Raw genomic sequence first — 21,876 nt, 5'->3', positions numbered from 1 at the left:
GCAGAGAAAACAATGAGAAACCAGATACCATGGAATTAGTGAAGAATTTCTCAGATGAAACAGGAAAGGGAGGAAATGCAGGGAGGTTTACATTACACCTGGCGCAGGTTGAAAGGAGTCAGGGCCAGCGTTGGCAATATTAAACTTCAGGGTGCGCTTGAAAGGATCCTTCGTTCAGGCAGCAAAGGAGAGGCGTTCCTGCTGGTACAGGCTGCATCGCTACTTCTCTCCCTGGTCATAAATGCACACCTACATGCACACTCATGCAGGCATGCACACAAGCCTTGGACATCCATTGGCAATGGCAGCTATTTGCCCCTACAACTTGCAGATCATTGATTAAGTGAAATAATAATTACAGGCAGCATTTGGTGAGTTTTTTACTGTGTCAGGTTTTATCCACCCAGCTTATATGAAGACCATATATGAAAATTAAAAAGGGGTGCATACTGTGTCTTCTGCTTGTTGCTAACTCTGCATGTTTTGGAGTAACATGCCCATGTCTGTACTATTCTGAACCTCATGTTAAAACTAAATACTTAAGGTGGTTGCTGGGCTATCAGGAACCGTATAAAGTGTACCACTAGCTAAATATGGAAATTAAACCAGGAGTCTTCTGGAACTGACTCCAGAATTATCCTTATGGTCTGTTTCCCTAAATTCAATTACCACATAATTACCTGGAGTCTCCTGAAACTCACACAGATGGATCAGGTGAGAAGTGAGGGGGCAGTGGAACCCTGGAGCAGCTCAGTGCCCAAGTGTCTGCTGCCCGCCGGTGGCTGGGCAGAAGGGAGCAGCCTGAGTCCCCAGTCTCTGCTGTGCAGCTCTGTGGTCATGGGGGTTGAGCCCCTGGGGGTGACACGGGGGCCTTCCTTGTGTCTGCTGCTACTAGCTTGCAGTCCAGTGATCAGCATCACTATCTGAAAGTCCCATCTCTCTCTCTCACACACACAAACACATACACACAGGACAAAACACACACACACAAGGCATCTGGTTCCGAGGTATTTATCTGGGAATTGAGCACACTGTGGGACTGCATGAAATACCCAAGACATGTCCGCTGCCTTCCAGATGGGCAGGGCTTTGTCCAGTTGGAGAATGGAGGCACGTGCACACATGGATGTTGTAGCAGTTGATTGATGAGTTGGTGGGGGTGCAGTAATTACTGCAGGAGTTCAGGCACAGTGGGCCCTGGTAAAGGCTGGAATAACCTAGAACAACCTCAGGGAGAGGATGAGACCTGAACTCACCTCTGAAGAACCCACAGAACCCTGGAAGCTGGGAGCATAGCCCCTGCAGACACAGACAAGGCTAGCCCAGAGCTCCTGTTCCCCTGTTTATTGGATGTTTGACCTTAGACTGGTTACTTGAGCCTCTAAGCCTTCATTTTACCATCCGTGAGACAGGGACAGTGATGGGACCTAGCTTATGGGAGACTGTGTGAATTAAATGAGATGACCTCCTGAAGTACCCCCCACAGGTGGTGGGCACTCATTCCATGTTAGCTGTTAACAGCAACTGCAAGGGGAAGAGAGGAAAAGGAGGGTGCAGGGGGCGGGGGTGCATCTGAACTATGGCCACAGGAAATGGACACTTGCATCCGAGAATATCCGCCCTTAGTACTATTTCCTCTTTAGAGTCTTCGCCTTCTCAGATGAGCTGCAAACATAACATGGAACCATAGAAGCAACTTGATTAAAAAAGCATCAGGATTTGGTTCTGTACAAATGCAGGCACAGCTCTTATCTCTCTCCTGTCCCAATGCCAGCCTTGGTGAACCAGGATAAAGCTGGAGAGGCTGAGGCTGAGTTTCCAGGTCAATGGGTTATCTACCAAGCTGGTGGTGAGGGCACAATGCAAAGGGCTGGTGGTGTACACTGGGTTATAGAGGGCGTGGGGGCGAGGGGAGGGAGACATAGCAGTCAGTTCAGAGGTAAACATCACTGGGTATCTATTCTTTGGTCAAGCTGAGGCTCTCAGCCAGAAGTCGTTAGAAGGCATCTGAATCTGACTTGTGGATACACAAGTGCTTCTCTCTTTGCAAGGAGTCAGCTTCAGCTCTATGCTCAAGGCTCAGCCCCAAAGGTTTGTTTGGAGAAAAGATAGAACTCTGGGTTTCCTAGTGTGCAAGGTTAAGATCCCAGAATCATCTGAACTTGGACTCAAAGTGAGGGTTTAGGAAAACTGAGGGCTTAGGACCCCTTGCTTGTGAAAGTTGGGCATTGACAAACATCTCTGCCCTCCGTTAGGAAGAAGCAGCCTACATCTGTGACAAAGATCTGTCACAAAGCCTACATCTGGGCTACTGGGCTCTCCTCCCCTGCCCCGATGCCAGGGCCCCTGGCCCTATTTGAGTGTTCCTGAGCCTTGGACAGGTCTATGTCTGAGAAGTCAGGGAGGGGCGAGTTGTACCTCTCTGCAGGGTGACAGCAGACCACCTGATTGATTCTAGAGTCAGTACAGAACTGGGCAGTGGCCAGGTGAGCTGGACAAGCTGTTTAGCCATCAGAACCTCAGACTCTCATCCCACAGGGACACTTGACCTCTGTGGGGTCTGATTGGAACAAGATGCTTAAGTGGCCCCAGCCAACAAGAGTCCTGTCCCTCCTGGGGACACTCTTGAGTCTCTGCCAGTTGGGCATCTTGCTGCCCCTCCTGACCTATCCATTTGCCTCTGTCCTATTGCTGGTCTTCTGAACTTAGGTTCCAAGCTGTTCCAAGGACCATCCTGCTCGAAGATCTCCCCCAGGAGGTCCACCACCGGGCCCAGTTTTCAAGGCCTCAAGCCACCTGCAGGCCACACCTTTCTGCAAATGGTAGTGGAGCAGTTTCCTTCTCTACTCACCAACAGTGCCATCCTCTACCTCCCCTCCCCTGTTGCCCAGGCTCAGCTTCGCAAAGGCCACCCACTGGGCAGGAGGGGCACCCCTAAGGGCTAAGGCTCACTCCCAAGTCACCACCTGTGCAGACCTGAACAAGGGGTTCCCCTTCTTACTCCGAATTTTTGTTCTCTTCTACAAGAAAAACAGGGAGACAAAATCCACGCCTGGCATGTGCCTTTGTGTACCAGTCAGTGAAGGACAGGCCCAATTCTAGTGCTGAGCAGGCAGTTTGCCAGGAGCAGTCAAGATTACCCCTCCCTCCACTCCCAGGGTGGCAAAGGGCATTCATTACGTCGAAGGGGGAGGGGGAGCGTTTAACTCACTCTAAAGGGGACTGGGGTGATGGGGACAGTGGGAGGGACAATTCACAAAAGCCAGGGCTAGAAACTCCCAACGGTTTGTTTTTTTCAGAGCTTCCCTTCCTTCCCTCCCCTCCCCCCCGCTAGGCTCCCCTCCCCCACCTCCAGCCGCTTGGTGGCCTGCAGCCAACACTGGCCACACTGTCCGCATTCAGGCCTCCCGCCCTCCTGGCCTTCTATCTCTTCTCCTGGCCTTCCCAACACTGTGCTCTCTCGCCACCTCTCCACCCACCCCCCCCACCCCCCCATTATGAACCGCGTTGACCTCTTCCGCCCTGGCGGCCAGCAGAGGCTAGGCTCTTCAGTCCCAGGCTGGCAGGCAAGGGACTTGGGGGCCAGCAACAGCCTCGCGCCTACCAGGCCCTCAGTCCCGTGGCCCCTGGCCCTGCTCGGGCCACCCCAGCCAGGAGGAAGATCGCTGCGTCTGCAGAAAGCTGGCCAAGGCCGGCCGCAGCAGTCCCGGGTCTCGGCTTCCTGGCCTGGGGGAGCTGCACCTCGGAGTTCGAGTTTGGCCCATTCCCCTCGTTCCCTGGGGACCCTTAACCCCTTCCTGCGTGGGGAAACCAGGGGCCACTGCCTAGCCACCCAAAGCAAAGCAGGATGGGTGAGATGGGGTCCCACATTTCCCTGCTCACTCAGGAAGCGGGGAACGGCAAGGCCTTGCTCTCGCAGGCCTTTTCCCCCTCCCACAACCCATCCACCTCGCGGGAAGCCCCCCGCCCCCTGCCCTGGCCGCGTTCGCGGCGCCTCCAGTCGCGGCTTCTGGCCTGGTGGTTTCCGGGGAGAGAGCCTGGCAGAGAAAGAGCCTCGGCAGCTTCCTCGGTGGGGCGGGGCCAGCGATGGCAGCGAGGGACGCTGGAGAGGGTGGGAAGGTCCCCTCCTTGCGGAACCTGCCCTACCGGGCAGGGATTATTAGAAAGGAACACCCCTGCCGCACCAGGGCCAGCGCCAGGGTGTGTTGCGTCCTGGGGGGTGAGGGGCAAAAATCAGCAGGTGCCGGGTGGGCTTGGCGCGGGGGTTGGGGGTTAGCCCCACCCACGTCTCCGTGCAGCTCAAGCACCCGTGCAACCCTCCCCCCACTATGCAGATCCCGAGTTTGCCCTCGCGGTGGGCAGCCAAGGCCCGAAAACTCTTGAGAGCGGGGGCGACGCCAGCACAGCCCCCCCGCAGGAATTCCCCTCTCCTTTGGAGAGCCTCTCGACTTCCGGGGAGCGGGGTCACTCCCCGGGTGCGGGCGCCTCTGCTCGTGAAACCAGTTCACTTTGCTTTTGCAAAAGTTTATCGCAGGATGCGATAGGTCCTCCCACCCCAACCCCCGCCCCCCGCCCGACCTAAGGCGGAAGTAGGGTGCGGAGAGGGGGTCCAGCCGCCGCCCACACCCCCCTCCCCCCTGTCTCTGACGTTCCCTCTTAGCTAATCTCAAACAGCGAAAGTGCACCTTCAACATCTCCATTTAATATTTACATTCAAGCAGGTAATAATTGGAAGCTTATAGTTTAGACATTTCTAGTAGCAGCAGTTTCTAGAGAGCTCGTTTAGCCTTTTAACAAACTTTTTTTTTTTGTTTTGCACATAGAAACAACACATCCATGTGTACAGTATCAAAAAATATATACCAAGGTTACTGGTATTGCAGTTCCTGGAAGGGGAGGAAATGAAATCAACCGAAATACTGAATGAACGGGTAGAAAGGCCAACAGAAAATAGTTCGTCTGATATAGAATATAACATGATCTAGAAGAAACTCCATAAATCTAGGTTTTTATATTTCAATATATAAATACCTACAAATAAATATATATATATCAGCCCGAAGGGGGTGGTGGGCCTTTTGAGCTCAAACAATACATTTCAATATAACACCACGTACAAACGGGAGTAAAGTCTGCACTTGACAAGTTAGCACGGTTAAAATATAATACTATAACTCTTAGACCGCCGCGAGTGGCTGCCCTGTCAGTCCCGGAGGTCCACGAGAGGAGGGGGTGCGGCAGATGAGGGCGAGACCCGCAGGCACGGCGTGGAAGGTGCCAGTGTGGGCCGGGCGCTCCAGCCAAGACCCGGCAGAGGGACGCGGTTGCCGCGGCTTCGGCCGTTTTCGCGCTGGGGCCGGGCGGGGAGCTCCCGCAGTTGCAGAGAGGAGAAGTCCGTCCCCAGGCCCCAGGTGTTAAGCCCCAGAGGGTGAAGCGCTTCCTCTTCCGACGCCCTTCGGCTACACCGTCACGTACTCCTTGAACGTGACGGTGAGGCAGTTCGCGGTGACGTCGGTGATAATTATATTCCCAAAGAAGGGCTTGAACTCGCTCAGTGGCTCCTCGGGTTCGTCCTGGGCCTCGGTCGGGGGCTTCTCGGCCGCTGTTGCCGGCGCAGCAGCCACCGCCGCGGTCGCGGGCGCCTCAGGCTTCACCGGCAGGGCGCTGGGCGGCTCCCCGGCCTCGCTGCGCGTCTTGACGCAGCGCAAGTCTATGGGTTCGTCTAGGTCTGAGTCCAGCAGGATGACCTCCGGTTGCGGGAGGGCGGCGGCAGGGGGCACGTCCGCAGGGCGCTCCGCGGCGGGGCTGCCCCCCAGGCAGGTGGGGGTGCTGATGCTGCGCGCCGTCAGACGCTTCTTGCAGGGTTCTCGCTCGCTGTGGGTCTCGGAGAGGCAGCGCTTGCGCGCATGGGAGAGATTTAGGTCGACGGCGTGGTGATGGTGGTGGTGGTGGTGGTGGTGGTGATGGTGGGAGGGCGGGTGTGTGCTGCGGGCCGGGTCCCAGGCCAGCAGGTCCGGCTTGGTAGTGAGTTGCAGAGGCTGCTCGCTGAAGGCCTCCTTGGTCGGGGAGAGCTTGCGAGAGCCGGCATCTTGGGACTGCGGGTCCCCGGTCCCCGGCGCCTCCTCCTCCCTCCTCTTGGAGGGCGTTTCCGCCTTCTTCTCCTCCGCCCCCGCGGCCTTTTTGAAAGTCCTGTCTGCCGGGGGGTGACGCTCCTCAGCAGCCCGTTTCTTGTGGCTGGGGGAACGCGCCTCGCCCTCCGCTGCCTCCCCGGACTTGATCTTCACCGCCTGCATGCCGTTCTCCATGTACTTGCTCATCACGATCACGATGCGGCCGTTCTTGTTCTTGTTTTTGACGATCTTCATCTTGCCCCCAATCCCATTGCCCGTCACTGCCTCCTTGGGGGCCGGCGTCATCCCGTTGGGGGGACCCTTCTCGGAGCCCTTGCCTGGAGCCCCGGCCGTACCGGCCAGGGGCTTCACGGCTCCCAGGTAGCCCTTGGCTCCCCCGCCGTGGGGCCACTTATCGGGCGGGTGGCTCTTGGAGCCTAGGTCCGGGCAGGTGGGACTGGGCGCCTCCTTGTGGCCGCCCTGGTACTGCAGGTCATACATTTTGGGGTCTGGCTGGTAGGGGTGGTGCTTTTTGCTGTTGAGCTGGTAGTAGTATTTACCGCTCTTGCCTGGCGGTGGGGGCTTGCCCGCTCGCTCCTTGCTGTGCGGCTGGTACTGGTGGTGCTTCTTGCTGTTGAGCTCGTATTGGTGCCCCTGGCCCTTGCCCTGACCGCCCAGCTCCAACTTGGCGCGGTTGTCAGCGGAGGAGTCCTGGAGTCCAGTCAGCACATTGGAACGACGGGCAAAGGTAGGTACCTGGGGGGGACGGGGTGGGAATGGAGGGAGAGGTAAGAGGAGGGATAAGACCAGCCCCAGAGCAAGCCTCCAGCATCAGGAGTGTCCCAGCCCCTACCAGGTCGGGGAAGGGTGTGGGAAGTCAAGATGAAATGGAATTGGGCGCTTCAGAGAAACTCCCCCCGACTTCCAAGCCTGGAGGCACCTCAGGTGGCAACCTCAAGGGAATAAGTCGTGGTTGGCCCTGGGGCCCGGGAGTGTATTCACCTGCACCACCAGCGGTTTGGGCTTCGGCCCTCTCTTCCGGTATCCCATCAGCTGCTCCTGCCGTTCCCTGCGGAGAGGGAACAGAGGGCAGGGCTGTTAGCCTCAGTCACTTCCCCTCCGGCTCTGCCCCCACTGTGGTGAGCCATGAAGCCAGCAAGAACCAGAGGGAACAAGGGCTCAGGACAGAAGGTTGCCTCTACTGTCAGTTGGACGCCTCAGTCCGGTTCCAGAGTGCCACTTTACCGCAGCACCACCCTTATCTGCCCAAGGGGCCCTCTCCAAAGGGCTCTCCCACCTCAGATGTCCATACCTGAAATGGGGCCCCCACAGCCCTGAATCTTTGCCCGCAGCTTGACACTGGGCAGCTTGGCACTGGTGCCCACAGCCTTGGGCCCATGGCCCTGCACAAAACGCAGTGCGCTCGGGGGTCCAGGGGATGAAAACCAAGTCCAAATGAGGTGAGCGTCAACCGAGTGCCTCCCCGTCAGAGGCACGGGATGCTAATGACCTCATTAAGATTCAGATAACGAGTGCCGCCGGCAGAAGGGAGGACTCGTTTTCTTAAAGGCCAGGCACTAAACAGGGGGAGGGGCTGCGCCCTTGTTTACACAGCGGCAAATGAGCCAATTAGGGGCTGGGGGCGGGGGCCGGACACCGAGGCCAGGGCCTGGCCAGGTTCGCAGCCACCAGGTGAACCAGCTCTGGTACGGCTGGGGCGGAGCTGCCGGGCGGGGAGACGCACAGAAGCACCGCCTACTCGACAAGCCCGGGTTCCCAGCTTCCCTTGATTTCCAAATTATTAATAAAGCCCGTGGGCGGTGGCGCTGGTCAATACAGCTGTCTGGCTTTCGCTGGCAGCCTGGTGGAGGATGATCCGAGGTTGGGAGGGTGGTCCTAGCACTGCCCAACCCTCCATGGCAGAAGCGAGTGCCTCTCCAGCGTAGGCCAAAGTTGCAGCCCATTCCAGACCCTAGGCAACCCCTCTACCCTTGGGCTAACCCAGAGGAATTCTGTCATGCCTGGGGCCCCGGCTGGGGCCTGATTCCAAAGTTGCATGGCATTGCAACAGCCTGCGTTTTAAATCTTCGGGGACCCATTATGCAACATGGCATCAGCCGCTGACATGGTTACAGGCTGGTGAACTCCCAGGTGGAACCCGGGCAGGATCCCTTCTCGGCGCCCTCCTGCGTCAGGAGAGCAACTTCCCTGATGGTCTCTCCTTCCAAGGGGCTAGAGTTTACAGTTTTAGAGGCAAACGCGCCACAGGAAATAATGCAAAATAAAAGGGGGAGAGGGGATGGAAGGCCGCGGTGTGGCCCAGCTCCGCGGGCTCCTGCTGCTCCGCCCCTCCTCGATCGCCCTTCCCCCTTCTGTCCTCCCGAAACAGAGAACCACGGCCACCGGTGGTGAATCCAGCTGCAGCAGCTGCAGCGTGACAAGCATCTGTGCGCGCGACGAACCCCTCGTCAGAAGCCACCCCTCCACCACCAGGCAGTGCCCACCCCACAACCGGTGGGCCAAGCTCCCCCTGCCCTGAGAATGGGGGCCAGACCCACCAAGTAGCCTAGTGGGAGATGTGAAGGGCACGCAGTGCCAGACACAATCTGGCCCCGGTCGACCCCAAGCTCCCTGGGGAGTGAGGGTGCCGGCTTAAGGTCTTGTAAACTTTTCTCCAGTCCCCAACAGGTTAAGTTCAGTTCTGTGACGTCCGGAGGTTTCACAATGCCAGCTCCCTTGGAGCTGCCCCGAGAGCTGCCCGTGCCAAGCGGCCAGTGGCAGCAGGAAAGCAACACCTAGGCTCCGGGGGTGGGGCTCCAAGGTAGCCACGGGAGGGGGCCGGCAGGGAACCGAGGCGCAGCCCCAACTTCTCCGCGCAGCTGTAGGGCCACCCGCAAGCGCCCTTCCCGCAGTTCCCCCAAACACAAGCCTCTCCTTCTCCGGGCCTGCCCCGCCCCCACCCCAAGCTGCAGCAACCGCCAAGGACGTTGGTTAGAGGAGCCGAGGCCCCAGTCGTGCCTGTTCAGACCCGGGGGAGGGGACTCCTGCCAATCCCCCTCCCGGCCCTTTCCCCCTGTCCTGTTGCAGCGCTGGCCCACTCTCCCATTCCCATATACGGTCACGGCTGCCGGCGGCGGGTGCTTGGGGGACGCTCACCTGTTCTGGAAGGCGATCAGCAGCCGGGGATCCAGGATGTTCTCCTCGGGTTCCCACGTGTTATATCTTGCAAGGGAAAAGGGAGGGGGACACGGCGTAAAAAAAAAAAAAACCGAGCCAGCTTTGTGGCCTCCAGGTGGGGAATGACATAAGGCCCTACTCTGTCTTCATGAACTGAAAGCTATTTAGCTGTGGACGTGGGGGGTGGAGAGTAAATTTCTGCAGGCCTGACACGGTCCCTGATACACCCTCCCCAAGTCAAAATAAACACACAAGGGCAGGAAGAAAGGGGAGGGGTAAGGAAAATGAAACTAGCAGTTTATTTTGCAGTTGTCAAGAATTTTAAGCATGTTACTGCGACATGTTCCAAAGCCACTTTGCTCACCAGGAATCCTGCGTGCAAAGCAGCCAAAATGCAAAGTCGCAGTCCCCTCCTCCTCTCCCCAGCCCCGAGTCTCCGCGAGGGCTTCAGCCATTCTCTATTTGACCCCTAATCCGATCACCGTCAGCCACGCGGCCCCCCCACACCCCCTCACGGCCCTGGAGCCCGCTGTCACGGGCAAGCAACCCCCAAATACTCAGCAACACAAAAATATGCCTCTGTGTGTGTGTGTGAGAGAGAGAGTGTGTGTGCGTGTGCCTGCGCGTCTGTCTCCATCCGGTGCCTTCGCATTTCAAATTAAAAAAAAAAAAAAAATTCCCCACCAAAAGCGCCGCAGTGACAGTTCCCAACATTTTCTGCCTTTTTTCTTCCTCTCCCTGCACCACTAGGAGGGAAGAGGCACACAATTGCATTTTCGTCGCTTTTTAATTTTTTTTTTTTTTTGGTTTTGCAATATGGAGCCGTTCGGTGGAGGGAAAGGGGAAAGGAGCCATTTTCTGCTGCACATCAGTCAGTGCCTGCGCCCTCCCTCCCTCCGCCGGCCTCCCCGGCTCGGCCCCGCGTCTCTCCAGCTCCTCCGGCTCCTTTTAGTGCATAAATTAGTGATGGCATTTCCCGGAGAGCGGAGTACAACACAGGGCGCCGGGCTCGGGCTCGGCGGCTCGGCTTCCCCAGTGCCTGCCACCGACTTCCCCACCCCCTCCTCCCTCCACCCCACCTCCACCCCGCCTCCCGTCCGCTCCCCCCCACCACCCCACCAGCCCGGCTGGTCCGGAGCCCGGGAGCCCCGCGCCTCGGCACCAGGCTCCCCCGCCCCTCGGCCGCTACTTACTTGGGGGACCAGCCTCTCCATTTCACCAGATACTCCACTCTGCCCTGAGGGGGGGAAGAGACAGCACTCCATCAGCTTCCGCGGGATCCCCGGCCCCGGCCCGCAGCCTCCCCACCCCCCTCCCCGCCTCCCCGCGGGCTGCTCCGGCTGCCGCTCCCCCGCCGCCTCGCCGCCGCCCCCGCGCCGCCCTACCTTGCGGATCCGCTTCTTCTCGATGCTCTCCACCGCGAAGACGTGCTCGCCAACAGCTGGCAGCTCCATGGCCGAACCGGAGCGCGCCGGGGCGCGGGCGGCCGGCGCGGCTGCAGACGCTGCTGGCTCCCGCCGGCGCCCCGCTGCCGCCCCGGCCGAGGAGCCCCTGCCGCCCGCGCCGCCGCCGCCGCCGCCGCCGCCACTCGTCCTGCACAGCCCGGCCGCCCGCCGCTGCCCGCGCCCGCCCCAGCTCCCGGCTCGCGCTCGCTGAGACAACTGAGCCCGGGCCGCGGCTGCACAAGAACTCATGCAAATCCGGACGTCAGCGGGCGGGGCCTCGCCGGGCCCTGTACGGCGTCAGGGGGCGGGCCGCGGCCGGGATTGGCGCAGCCCGGCCTACCGGAGGCCCCGGGCCTGGGCGGCGGGCGGGGCGGGGCGGGGGGGAGGAAGGGCGCGGGAGGGGGCCAGGAGGAGGAGGGCGTCGGGGAGGTGCAGGGGGAGGGATCGTAGAGCCTGGGAGAAGGACGCTGGAGGGAGGGAACGGGACCGGGCCGGAGAGAGGTGTGTCGGCGGGGGGCCGAGGCGGGGGTGAAGAGCATGGCGGGGCCGCGAGGGTCTGGCTGCGACCCCTCGCCTGCGGCCTAGCGTTTTGGCCTGCCCCCTTCGCCTCTCATTCTCAGCGTGCACTGCCCGGGGACCCCTGCCGGGGGCCACGGGAGCATCCACTGCAGTTTCCATTTGCACCGAATTGCGTCATGTGCAGACTCCCAGGGGGTCGCCGGCAGGGGGCGGAATCGGAGTCGGGGCAGCTCGAGGACCCCCCCACCCCCGCCCCCGGGTCCCGCCGCCCCGCCTGGCCCCGCCCCACGAGGCTGAGGGCATTTAGGAAGGCGAGGAATGGAAGAGAAAGAATAGGGAGGAGAGAGAGGACTGGGTGCAAAGGATCGCCAGGGAGAAGAGCGCCGAGAGGAGAAAGGGGATAGAGGAGCAGCCAGCCTGGAGCCCTAGAGCTCAGGAACCCTACCAAAGTGTTCTCGATCCCTCCCCGAATCCTGCTGGGCTCCTGATTTACCCTCAGTCCTGTCTTTGGCGGGGCGAGGGTGGGAGGTCCACTTTCCAGCAGCAACCCTCCACCCCCACCCCGCGGCCAACACGGCGTGAGGCAGGGAGGACAAAGAGGGGACGAAGAGGATGTCCAGGTCTATTTGGGGGCCCGAGAGGACTTGGTGGGGTCCCGGGAAGGGCTTCGAAAAGAGAAGGCAGGGAAGGCCAAGAAAGGGTTGAAACTGAACAGGGCACAGCGGGGCCGCACGAAAGGGAGGCGAATGGAATGGCCGAGGAGCCAAGCGCTGGTTACGAATTCGCGCTCCCTGGTCCCCGGCCGGCAGCCACGGCCGAGCCGAGGCCCTTCCGATCCTGCTGGAGTAGCCACCGAGTGTGAAGTTTAGCACCTCCGGCGGCGAGACGGCGCGTTCCGGCGTGCAGCTTCGGCGTCCGGCTGGGGGAGCTGCTGCGCCCCACGCGGCCTCCCGAGGGCGCCGCCCGCGGGGCCGCAAGCTCTGTGGGGTCGGAGTGAGAATGGGGGGCACCTTAGGAGGGGGCAGAGCGACCCGAGTGACAGGGGCAGGGGTGCGCGCACACGGGGGTGTGTCCGGGCCCCAGGCTCCGGGCCCTTGAAGGACCGGCAGCAGGAAGCTTGCGCAATCTCTTGGCTGAGCGTCCGTGGAAGAAAGGAAAGGAGCAAAAGCCGAGCGAGAGTGGAACGAGCGAGGGGGGCGGGCAAAGAGCCATCCGGGTCTCCGCTCCCGCCCTGACACAAGTCCCGGAATGCTGGGTGGGGACTGCGCCGGGGCTCGAGCGGACGGGGGGAGGGGCGAGGTGCGGAAGCGAACCCCCCAAAGCCTGCTTTGGGCTCCTTTTCTCCCAGGAATCCAGGAGAAGCCTGGAAATGGTCTGGTGTTTCAGGACGCACACATGGACTCCACCATTTCACCACCACCTCGCAGCTCCCGTGGCTGGGCGGCTTCTGCTGTCTTGGCGGCCGCTGCCCAAGCCTGGAGGGGTTGGGGGGGGGGTCGCGGGGATCCCTTTCTGGCTGCCCCAGAGAGGGGCTCGGTCTGCAGCGACTGCCCTCTTACAAGCTTGAGGCACAAACACAAGATTTCCCCGAGAAGGTGTTGGCGGGCGCGCCTGCCTGGGTGGGGGCGAAGCCTTCCGGTAGTCCTGGGGAAAGGGGGCTCTCTGGGTTTATAGAAGCTGGGAGGGGGACGCAGGAAAAGGTTTTCCTCCTCCTGTTGTGTTTTGAGCTTTTTCCTGACCCTCGTGTCCAGGACGAGGAGCTCTCGTGTGGGACAACTTGACCGTAGAAGGGGAAGGGTCCCTGAAGTTGGAGGAGGAAGCGCTGTCATCGCGACAGTCACTCTTCCGAACTGAGCCTACCAAACGGCCACGCCGTCGGCAATGTCAGTCTGTCGGGAGATCTGGAGCGACCTCGTCCAGGACAGTCCCTTCGTCCAGGGAGGGTCTGAGCTTCCCGACACTCCGCCCGCCCCCTCCCTAGAAAACCCCCCGAAAATTTTTTCCAATGGGTGTTTCCGAGGCGTCCCGGGCAGGGGGGCGCCGAGGGAGGGCGAGCGGCCGCTACAGCCTCCGCGCCGCCAGGGGCGTCGGACTCCGCGGGCAACGGCTCAGCTCGCTCTGCCCGCGCCCCTCCGGGGCCCCCGCTCGGGATCTCGGGGGCCACGGGATGGCACCCGGTGCCCCGACGGCGAATTTGCGCAGGAGCCGAGCTGGCTCTGCTGCCGAGCTAGGGAGGATGGGTGGCTCCCACCGGCCAACACGGCGGGTCTTTTCTGGAGCTGCCGGTGTGACCATGCGAGCAGCCGCAGTCTCCCCAACACTTCGGGAGGGGACGCCCAGAAGCTCCTCGGAAGCCCCGGGAGTCCCCGGCCGCCCCCGCTCCCGGCTTGGAAAGTGACCGAAATACACAAGCCGAACCGGGGAACTCGCGTGGTTGTTTCTTTCGTCCTGGCGGTGGGTGGGCCAACGTGGAGAGAGGCCGACTCCCCGAGAGAGCCGGAGCCTTGTCTCGTAGACCGGCCCTAGACCACCGCTCATCTACAGGCGGGTGTGGGGTGAAGCTCAGGTCCTCCGGGCTGTGAATAGGCTACAGGGAGAAGGAAGGGACAGAAACTGAAGGGTGGGGAACGGTGAGCCCTCGAAGCTCCCCCGCTGTGCCCTGCAAGCCTCTCCTGGAAAATCTCCCGTGGGGCCTCCCCTACAATCCCACCCGGTCTTGGCCCCTCCGAGGGAGTCGCAGACAAGTGGAGCTCTAAATACGGGATTCCCAGAGCCTTCAGCTGGGGCCCCTGCCTCCAACCCGGGATATCCCGAGCCCACGGGGAATCCCGGAGAAGGGTCGTCGGCCTGCGCTTTTGATGCTGCCCTCTTCCAGCCGGAGGCAGATCGCACACCTTGGTTCCCCTGAAGGGCAGAAGTCCTCTGGGTGCCACCTCGGGCTGGGGCCCCTAGGGGCCCTCAAGGGCCCCAAGAGAGGAGCGGTGCTTTCTTGAGGAGCTCAGGCTCCCGCCCGAGGGCAGAGGGCCGGAAGAGCAGACCCTGGAGCAGCCTGGAAAAATTTAACGGCATTGGACCCGAGGGTGGTCACTGACAATTCGGATCCCCAAGGGGCCTGACCCATGTCAACTCAGGGAAACAAACGACTTCTTAAAGAAACTCTCTCTGAATGGATGCTCTGTGCCAGGAGATGCCACCACCCGCCCACGAAGCCCCGGTCTGGGCTCTGCCCGGAAGGGGCCGCCTGAGACTTCCCCAGCTAGTCCCCCACTAAGAAAGCCCTCTACTTAGTGTGACTTTTTAGGCTCCCCGACGTGGATTTTGAGTAGCTGAGGGAGAATTTACTAGCAATGTCTACAAAATCTGCCCAGGCATTGACCATAGAGTTCATTTCTCTCTTCTGTTCTTAGTAGGGGAACCTGTCTTTGACTTCAGCTCTGGCATATGTAATTTTGCATTTTAGCGCTGGCTTTGGGGGAGCTGGCCTGGTGGGACGGTGTATGTGTGTGTGGGGGGGGTGTTGTTATTGATGGCGGTGAGGAGACCAGGGAGGCTGTGTGGGATCCGGAAGGCTGCCCCGTGCACCTTCTCCGAGAGATGATGATTTTGTCCCTAAGGGCGCCCCTCCGCCCTCTGAGGCCCCACACCCATGTTTCTGCTCATTGTCGCACGGCCCGCCAAGGATCGGCTTTCATTTCGGTGGTGAAGCCCCTGACGCCCCCGCGTCCGTCTGCAGAGAGCCGCTTGGAGCTGGAGCTGGGGTTCCAGGTGGGAAGGCCAGGCAGGGTGAACGGTCGGGGAACGGATCTGGCGCGCTGCAAGGTCGTGGCCCCTTGGGGCAAGCCTTGGGGCCACATTGACCGCCGCAGGGCCGCGCCTCCGCATTGCGGTACGCGGGGGTCGCCGGGGCCGAAGCGGGACGCGTCGTTTTCTACGACGTCGGCTGGTCCACCCCCTCCCAACATCAGGGCAGCTTCCCAGGTTCTTCGCTAGGAGAAGCCCACTCAGCCCCGGTCCCAAGCTCGGTCGCAGGGCTCCCGCCCGCCTGGAGATAGGCGCCCTCAGGATCCACATTTCAAATATGATCTTTGGTGTCTCTTCCACCGCCTGCCGCCGCCGCCGCGCACACACAACGGCCTCTGCGCGCTGTGTGTTCTTCATTTGGGGTTCGTTTGCCCAAGGACTCCCCGCAGGTCTCCAGTGCCTACGAGGTTCTCCCCACTTACACTCGCCCCTGCGTTTTGCTCTCGGGTGCTTCCGTTGCGCCCCCCAAACCCTGCGGGGCCCACACACAAGGCAGATTTCTTTCTTTCCTTTTTCCAACCAAGAGCTGCTGCAGCAAACCCCGGAATGAAATTAAAATCTCCAGGCGCACCCCGAAGTTGTAGTCAGCCGAAGCGTAACTGCTACCCCACCCTCCCCCCAGCCCAGTGCGCGCCCCCGTCCCGGCCTCGCGGCGCGCTGAGGGTTAAGCGCGCGCAGGAGTGGGTAGTTGGCGACGGAGGAGGAGCGGGGGTGGGGTGGCGAGCGCCGCGGCCGGGGAAGCTGGGCTCGCTCTCCTCCCCCTCATCGTCCCAGCCAACCCAGGAGTGGCGAGGCCGGAGCGATCGGAAGGAGCCGGTCGGTCTCCGCCTTCGCGGCTGGCCTGGAGCCGGGTCCGGCCGCGGCCCGCAACCGCCAGGACGCTGCTCCGAGGCCGCGTCCTGCGTAGCCAGGGTGGGGGAGGGGGCGGTGGCTCCGGAGCCGCGGCGGCGCGTCGCCAGCCAGCCGATCGATCCCCAGGGGCCGGAGCGCCGCAAGCTCCGCTGGACACCTGGGGCGGGGGTGTCCCTGCAGGATCAAAGGGAGAACGGAGGGGGTGCTCAGGGATCCGGTGACCGTGGGATGGCGGCCGGGAGGGCCCAGCCAGAGCACGGTTCTGCCTGTGCTGCGGGGGCCAAGGACTGGGGGCGGGTGGTAACGCCTCGGGCACCCCCACCCCCCCTCCAAATCCTGTATTGTCGGTATCGGGGCCGGCTTTGGCCACTTCCGGAGCTGAATCTGGCTGCCCTGAAACTTGGTCTCTCCGCGTCCACGTTCCCACCCCACCCCCACTCCCGACTACAAGGTCGTCGGACGTGGTCACCTAGTCCATTTCCTCCTCGCCCCGCCCTCCTGAATCCTGGTAGAAAACGGTAGGTATCTCTGCGACCCCACCTCCAGAAAGAACCCCCAGGTTTGTTCAAGAAGTCCTCCTGTCCAGCTTCTTCCGGAGGATCGCTTCCTGTGATTGTCCCCGAGGACCCCCAAAGAGTCCCCTTCGGTCCCGGGGGACCCCGGCAGCGGCCTCACCTGCCTGCTCCAGGTGCTTGGGCGGGGCCGGGGCAGGGGCACCGAGGAGCCTGCACTTGCTACGCCCTCCCCTAGGGGGCGGGCTCCCCTTGGGCTGGCTGGCAGCTGGGGCCTGCCGGGAGCTGGCAGCCCTCCGCCCAGTTCCCGCGGCCCCCATAGCCCCACCTTCCCCGGAATGGGATGGAGATGTACACGTGGGGCGAAGTGCGGGTCTCACTGATGTAGGGGGTGAGCAGAGGAGCCCCGCGCCCCCTGCTTCTGGCACAGCCCCACCCCTTCCCCTCACTCCGTCTGGGCTGCGAGGCTGCTGCCTGCCCAACCAGAAACAACCGGCACCAGAATGACTTTAAGCTTTAGGTACACCCCCTGCACACTCAGGACTAAACACTGCTCAGTGGTCAAGGCCATTGTTTCCCAAACCGACCCCTTGCTCAGTGCCCTTTCACTCACAGAGAGAAGTCGACAGGAGGAGAAGATATACTTTTTTTTTTTTCTGATTTGAGGTTTTTAAAGGAATCTCAGATCAAGAGCATCACAAAGCCCCTTATCTGCTATCAAAGGGCCAATAAGAAGTAAACTGATATTACAGTGCAGATTTCCCTAGAGAGCCAGCTGGCTTCATGTAGGACCTGGGGTGGGGGCGGTGAGGGGATAGAGTAGAAACCCCACCAGGAACTCTCTTCCTTAAACTGAGGTTCAGTAAAAAATTAAAAAAATGTTGTCTTGGCTGACAAATGCCACCTCTTAAAAGTGCCCTGACCCTTCCTTGTAAGGGATACTCCCCTTGGTTGCTGACTGGGAGAGAGAATAAAACCTCAAGAGATGTTCTGGGAAGGGGGAAGGGACCTCAAGTCCTCTCCTCCGATGGAGACAATAGCCTTGAGAAAGGCAGGAGCTGAATTGAAATGTGTCAAGATTATTTCTATGCACTGAAGTCCCAAATAAAGTTCTGTATTTCATTTTTTCTGGGCTTAGACTGATGGATGGAGAAGGTAATGGCACCCCACTCCAGTACTCTTGCTTGGAAAATCCCATGGACGGAGGAGCCTGTTAGGCTGCAATCCATGGGGTCGCTAAGAGTCGGACACGACTGAGCAACTTCACTTTCACTTTTCACTTTCATGCATTGGAGAAGGAAATGGCAACCCACTCTAGTGTTCTTGCCTGGAGAATCCCAAGGACGGGGGAGCCTGGTGGGCTGCCGTCTATGGGGTCGCACAGAGTCGGACACGACTGAAGTGATTTAGCATAGCATAGCAGACTGATGGAAGAAGGAACATGGGGAGGGTGGCTATATGAATATGGGGTTAATGAAGGGCGTGAGTGGGCCCACACAAGCCAGCCAGCTGTGTGCTTCTGGGTAGGGTCACTTCTCTATAAGGCTGGGAAGGCTCAGTGCCAGGGCCCACAATACTCTTAGGGGTCCACAAAAGTATTCTAATTTCTTTTTGTTGTTTTAAAATTGTAGTTAGTGTTAGTCAGTCATTCATGTCTGACACTTTGCGACCCCATGGACTATAGTCTGCCAGGTTCCTCTGTCCATGGGACTCTCCAGGCCAGAATACTGGAAGGAGTAGCCATTCCCTTCTGCAGGGGATCTTCCCAACCCAGAGATCGAATCCAGGTCTCCTGCACTGGAGACAGATTCTTTGCCATCTTAGCCACTAGGGAAGCCCTAAAATTGTGGTAAAATATACCACATATATTTATGTACATGTGTAAAAACATAAAATTTAACATTTTAACCATTTTAAGTGTTTTGTGGCATTAAGTATATTCACATTGTTGTGCAGCCATCACCCCCATCCATCTCCAGAATTGTTCGTCTTCACAAACTGGAACTCTAACCATTAACCGACAGCTCCTCCTTCTGTTCCCCCCAGTCCCTGACAACCACTGTTCTACTTTCTGTCTTTGTGAATTTGACTGCTTTGTTCTTTATGTAAATGGAATCATCCAGTGTTTGTCCTTTTGTGTCTGGCTTACCTCATTTAACATAATGTCTTTGATATTCATCCATGTTGTTAGTATGTGTCAGAATTTCCTTCCTTTTTAAGGCTGAATTATATTCCACTCTATGTATAGCTGCTGCTGCTGCTGCTAAGTCTCTTCAGTCGTGTCCGACTCTGTGCGACCCCATAGACGGCAGCCCACCAGGCTCCCCCATCCCTGGGATTCTCCAGGCAAGAACACTGGAGTGGGTTGCCATTTCTTTCTCCAGTGCATGAAAGTGAAAAGTGAAAGTGAAGTAGCTCAGTCGTGTCTGACTCGATGCGACCCCATGGACTGTAGCTCATCAGGCTCCTCCATTCGTGGGATTTTCCAAGCAAGAGTACTGGAGTGGGGTGCCATTGCCTTCTCTGCTATGTATATATAATTTCTTTTAAAATCAGAAAGAAAAAAGCTTAAGTTCAAGAAAATGTTTTAATGTAGAATATTAATATGTTCATCTTTATACCAATGCAGTATAAACTATAATTTTTAATACTTTCTTTTTTTTTAATGGAGAAAGGAGTCCAAAAAGGCAAAAGCGCCCAGGGCTCTTAGAATGTGGTCCTGCTTCTGGGAGAACTTCCAAGAATGGCATCTCTGGGGAGATTTGGTGAATGGGAGTTACCAGCTGTCTCTGTGGATGGGTTCAGTTGCCTCAGTTGTTGGCTTTGGGTTGATGGCACTGGGGAGTTCAGAACATTGATCTTCACGTGTGGCCTTCTATCTCTATGCAGTTCTATCTTCTTGGGCCACTTCTCCTCGGTTTGGAGTTCAGGTTTCTGTCTGACTCTCCTGAAAAAAATCAAACAAACAAACATGTCAAAGTAACAGGGAACACCAGGAAATAAAAACACAAGGGCTGCCTTTTTTTCCTTCTTTGATTTAAAGGGTTCAGTTCTGCAGGGCTCAGAACCAGCTCTGGCTCTATGGATTCCTCCCGGATGTCCATCTGGCCTGTGTCAGCAAGTTGATTGCCTGTGATTTGACAGTAATGATTATAATGGGGTGATTTTGTATTCTTTGACGGATTCAGATAGAAAGGTTCAGAAATGGACCTGTGCCTCCCACCCCCACCTCCTTGCTTGACACTGATGTTTTCTTTGATTCCAAAGAAATGGCAGAGTCTCATGAAAGAATATCCATATAGAGAAAGGGTCCTTTTCTTTTTAAACTTATTAGGGATTATAAGTTTCTTTTTTGGCCTGGAGATCAAAACAAATGCCATGGGAGCCAAGAAATACTGCACAAGACCAGAGAAATGCTGCCGCAGAAACCTCGGTGGGAGAGAGGTCTTTCTCAGAATTTTGAAAACCAACTACAGCTATTCTGTGCATGGAGTAGCTGGGGATTGCTTTCTCCCACACATTCTGCTGATACAACTGCTTCATCTCCCTCTCAGTTACCCACCACTGGCAGTGATACTTTCCTGTTTACAGGCAAGTTTACAGCTTGCCTTCTGCCTTCTTTCTCCAGTAGGCCCTGACTGACAGACAGACAGATGGACCCAGATGCAATGCTGTGGGTGTTGAAGCTATTGAACCAAGGGTAATTTGTCCCCTGGTCACTTCCCACTTGCTTCTCAGCCTGACTCCTTTCTGACTGGCATTTGCACATCGTTCAGGAATGACAAACAAGCCCTGTGCTCCTCCGTGGGACCTGTGTGTATCCTGGAGGACAGGTCCCAGCGCTGGGGCAGCTCTGGCTTTCAGAAGGGCCAGGCCAGTGTCTGCAAAGTCTGCAGAGCTGGCACTTGCTGTTTCTCAGACGCATTGATTATGCTGTTTTCACAGCGCTCATTAGAGGCCTGGTTTTTCATGCTGCACACCAGCAGTTTCCCCCTAAACTCAGACCCTCCAACCCCACAGAAGAGTGCCTGTTCCTGCCACTCCAGGGTTCCTAAGCCCACCTTCTAGAGAATAGAAGGGTTAAGGTAGAGTGTTTGCCTCAATCACCCCAACCCCAGGGAGCCAAGGCTTCTTTGTCAATCTCCTGGGATGGAATAGAAGACGTAAAGGAGGAGGTCCCCATGCAGAGTGGAACTGGGGCTTCTGGCTGGACACAAGGAGTTCCCCCAACATCTGCTCATGTCATAACCCAGTGCTCGGCCTGACCCCTTCCCCCTGGGTCCCGCACCAGCTGGGAGGAGAGGGAGGTGTGCCTTTAAGACCAAAGACAGGCAGTGAGGGAGAGGTGCTTCTGGAAGAGCAGGCTTTAGGTTGCCAAGGTGAATCTGTCAATAGAGTATTGAACAGTCTTATCCAGTGGACAGAATTTTTTCTGTCAAAACAGCCAGCCTCTGGCCCTCCTTGCATGGCCTGGAGCACTGCAGACAGGATCCCAGCTGGACAGGAGTCTCCTGGGACAGAAGGCCCACCAGCATGTCCTTCTCCTGGGGACACATTAGTCAGGAAACCTGGGTTTCTCTTCTCCCACATGGGTGACCTGGAATGGCACAAAGCAAGTCAATGCACTAGACCTGCTGTCCTTCACCAGGCATGTCCAGTGGGTTGCTTGTCCAGTTTTCAAAACAAAAATTCAGGGCCCCTCATTTAAAAATTATCAACAGGGGCTTCCCTGGAGGTCCAGTGGCTAAGACTCAGTGCTTCCAGTGCAGGTGGACTGGGTTCAATCCCTGGTCAGGAAACTAGATCCCACATGCCAAAACTAAAGATCTGCATGCTGCAAATGAAAAAAGATCCCACATGCCTCAATTAAGACCTGGCAACTAAGAGCCCACATGCTGCAACTAAAACCTGGCACAGCCAAATTTTAAAAAAATTAACTAAGTTTATAATGACATAGATTATACTACAAAGGTAATACATGCTTAAAACTCATTTCTTCCTAATGATTTCACTCCATTTGATGCTTACCATGTTTTTGGGGGTGATTCACTTCTATTGTATCTGATGGTGGAAATGTTGGATAACGGTGGCTCTTGGGCCTCTTGTCCCAGTTCCCTGTTCAGTGACTTTCTGCCAGCAGCTTGAAATCAGCTGTGGTGGGAGTATTTACATCACAGAAATTGGCAAACACTGCAAATCACATCTTGTGTTACTGTTTCACTGGTTGTCTAGACTTAAGAAAGTGATGGAAAAAAATGTTAATGATACAGGTTAAATTTAAAAGCATGTCCTTAAAAAAAAATAAATAAAAGCATGTCCTGTCTGTAGCCATTACATTGTGAATGCCACAAAAAATTGAAGGAATATTATTTTGATATTAAAAAACTCTTATCTGATTCAGTGAAGAAGCCACTCACATCATTATGAACCAGTGAGGTTTGACTTCTTTGTTGTTTCCCT

At 57.8% G+C, this 21,876-nt stretch overlaps 1 protein-coding gene across 1 annotated transcript; it reads right to left on the bottom strand.

Moving 5' to 3' along the window:
• Positions 1 to 4,680: 4,680 nt before the first annotated feature.
• CBX4 (chromobox 4) lies at positions 4,681 to 10,830 on the bottom strand. Its single transcript, XM_027518156.1, has 5 exons — positions 10,673 to 10,830; positions 10,481 to 10,524; positions 9,267 to 9,332; positions 7,113 to 7,179; positions 4,681 to 6,866 (listed from the first exon to the last, which is right to left on the bottom strand). Exons 1-5 carry the CDS (start codon positions 10,739 to 10,741, stop codon positions 5,460 to 5,462), a joined length of 1,653 nt encoding a protein of 550 aa, XP_027373957.1. The 5' UTR covers positions 10,742 to 10,830; the 3' UTR covers positions 4,681 to 5,459.
• Positions 10,831 to 21,876: the final 11,046 nt, after the last annotated feature.

The sequence above is a fragment of the Bos indicus x Bos taurus genome, chromosome 19 (assembly GCF_003369695.1).
Source record: "Bos indicus x Bos taurus breed Angus x Brahman F1 hybrid chromosome 19, Bos_hybrid_MaternalHap_v2.0, whole genome shotgun sequence".
In the NCBI taxonomy this organism is placed as follows: domain Eukaryota; kingdom Metazoa; phylum Chordata; class Mammalia; order Artiodactyla; family Bovidae; genus Bos; species Bos indicus x Bos taurus.
This window is presented reverse-complemented; position numbering and strand designations above follow the sequence as displayed.

Bases quoted from the DNA above. Each gene is read 5' to 3' on its own strand.
- CBX4 (XM_027518156.1), bottom strand. From the start codon at position 10,741: ATGGAGCTGCCAGCTGTTGGCGAGCACGTCTTCGCGGTGGAGAGCATC. The intron at 7,180-9,266 runs GTGAGCGTCCCC...CCCTCTCCGCAG, and splicing joins CTGATCGCCTTCCAGAACAG to GGAACGGCAGGAGCAGCTGA. The intron at 6,867-7,112 runs GTGAATACACTC...CGTCCCCCCCAG, and splicing joins CCAAACCGCTGGTGGTGCAG to GTACCTACCTTTGCCCGTCG.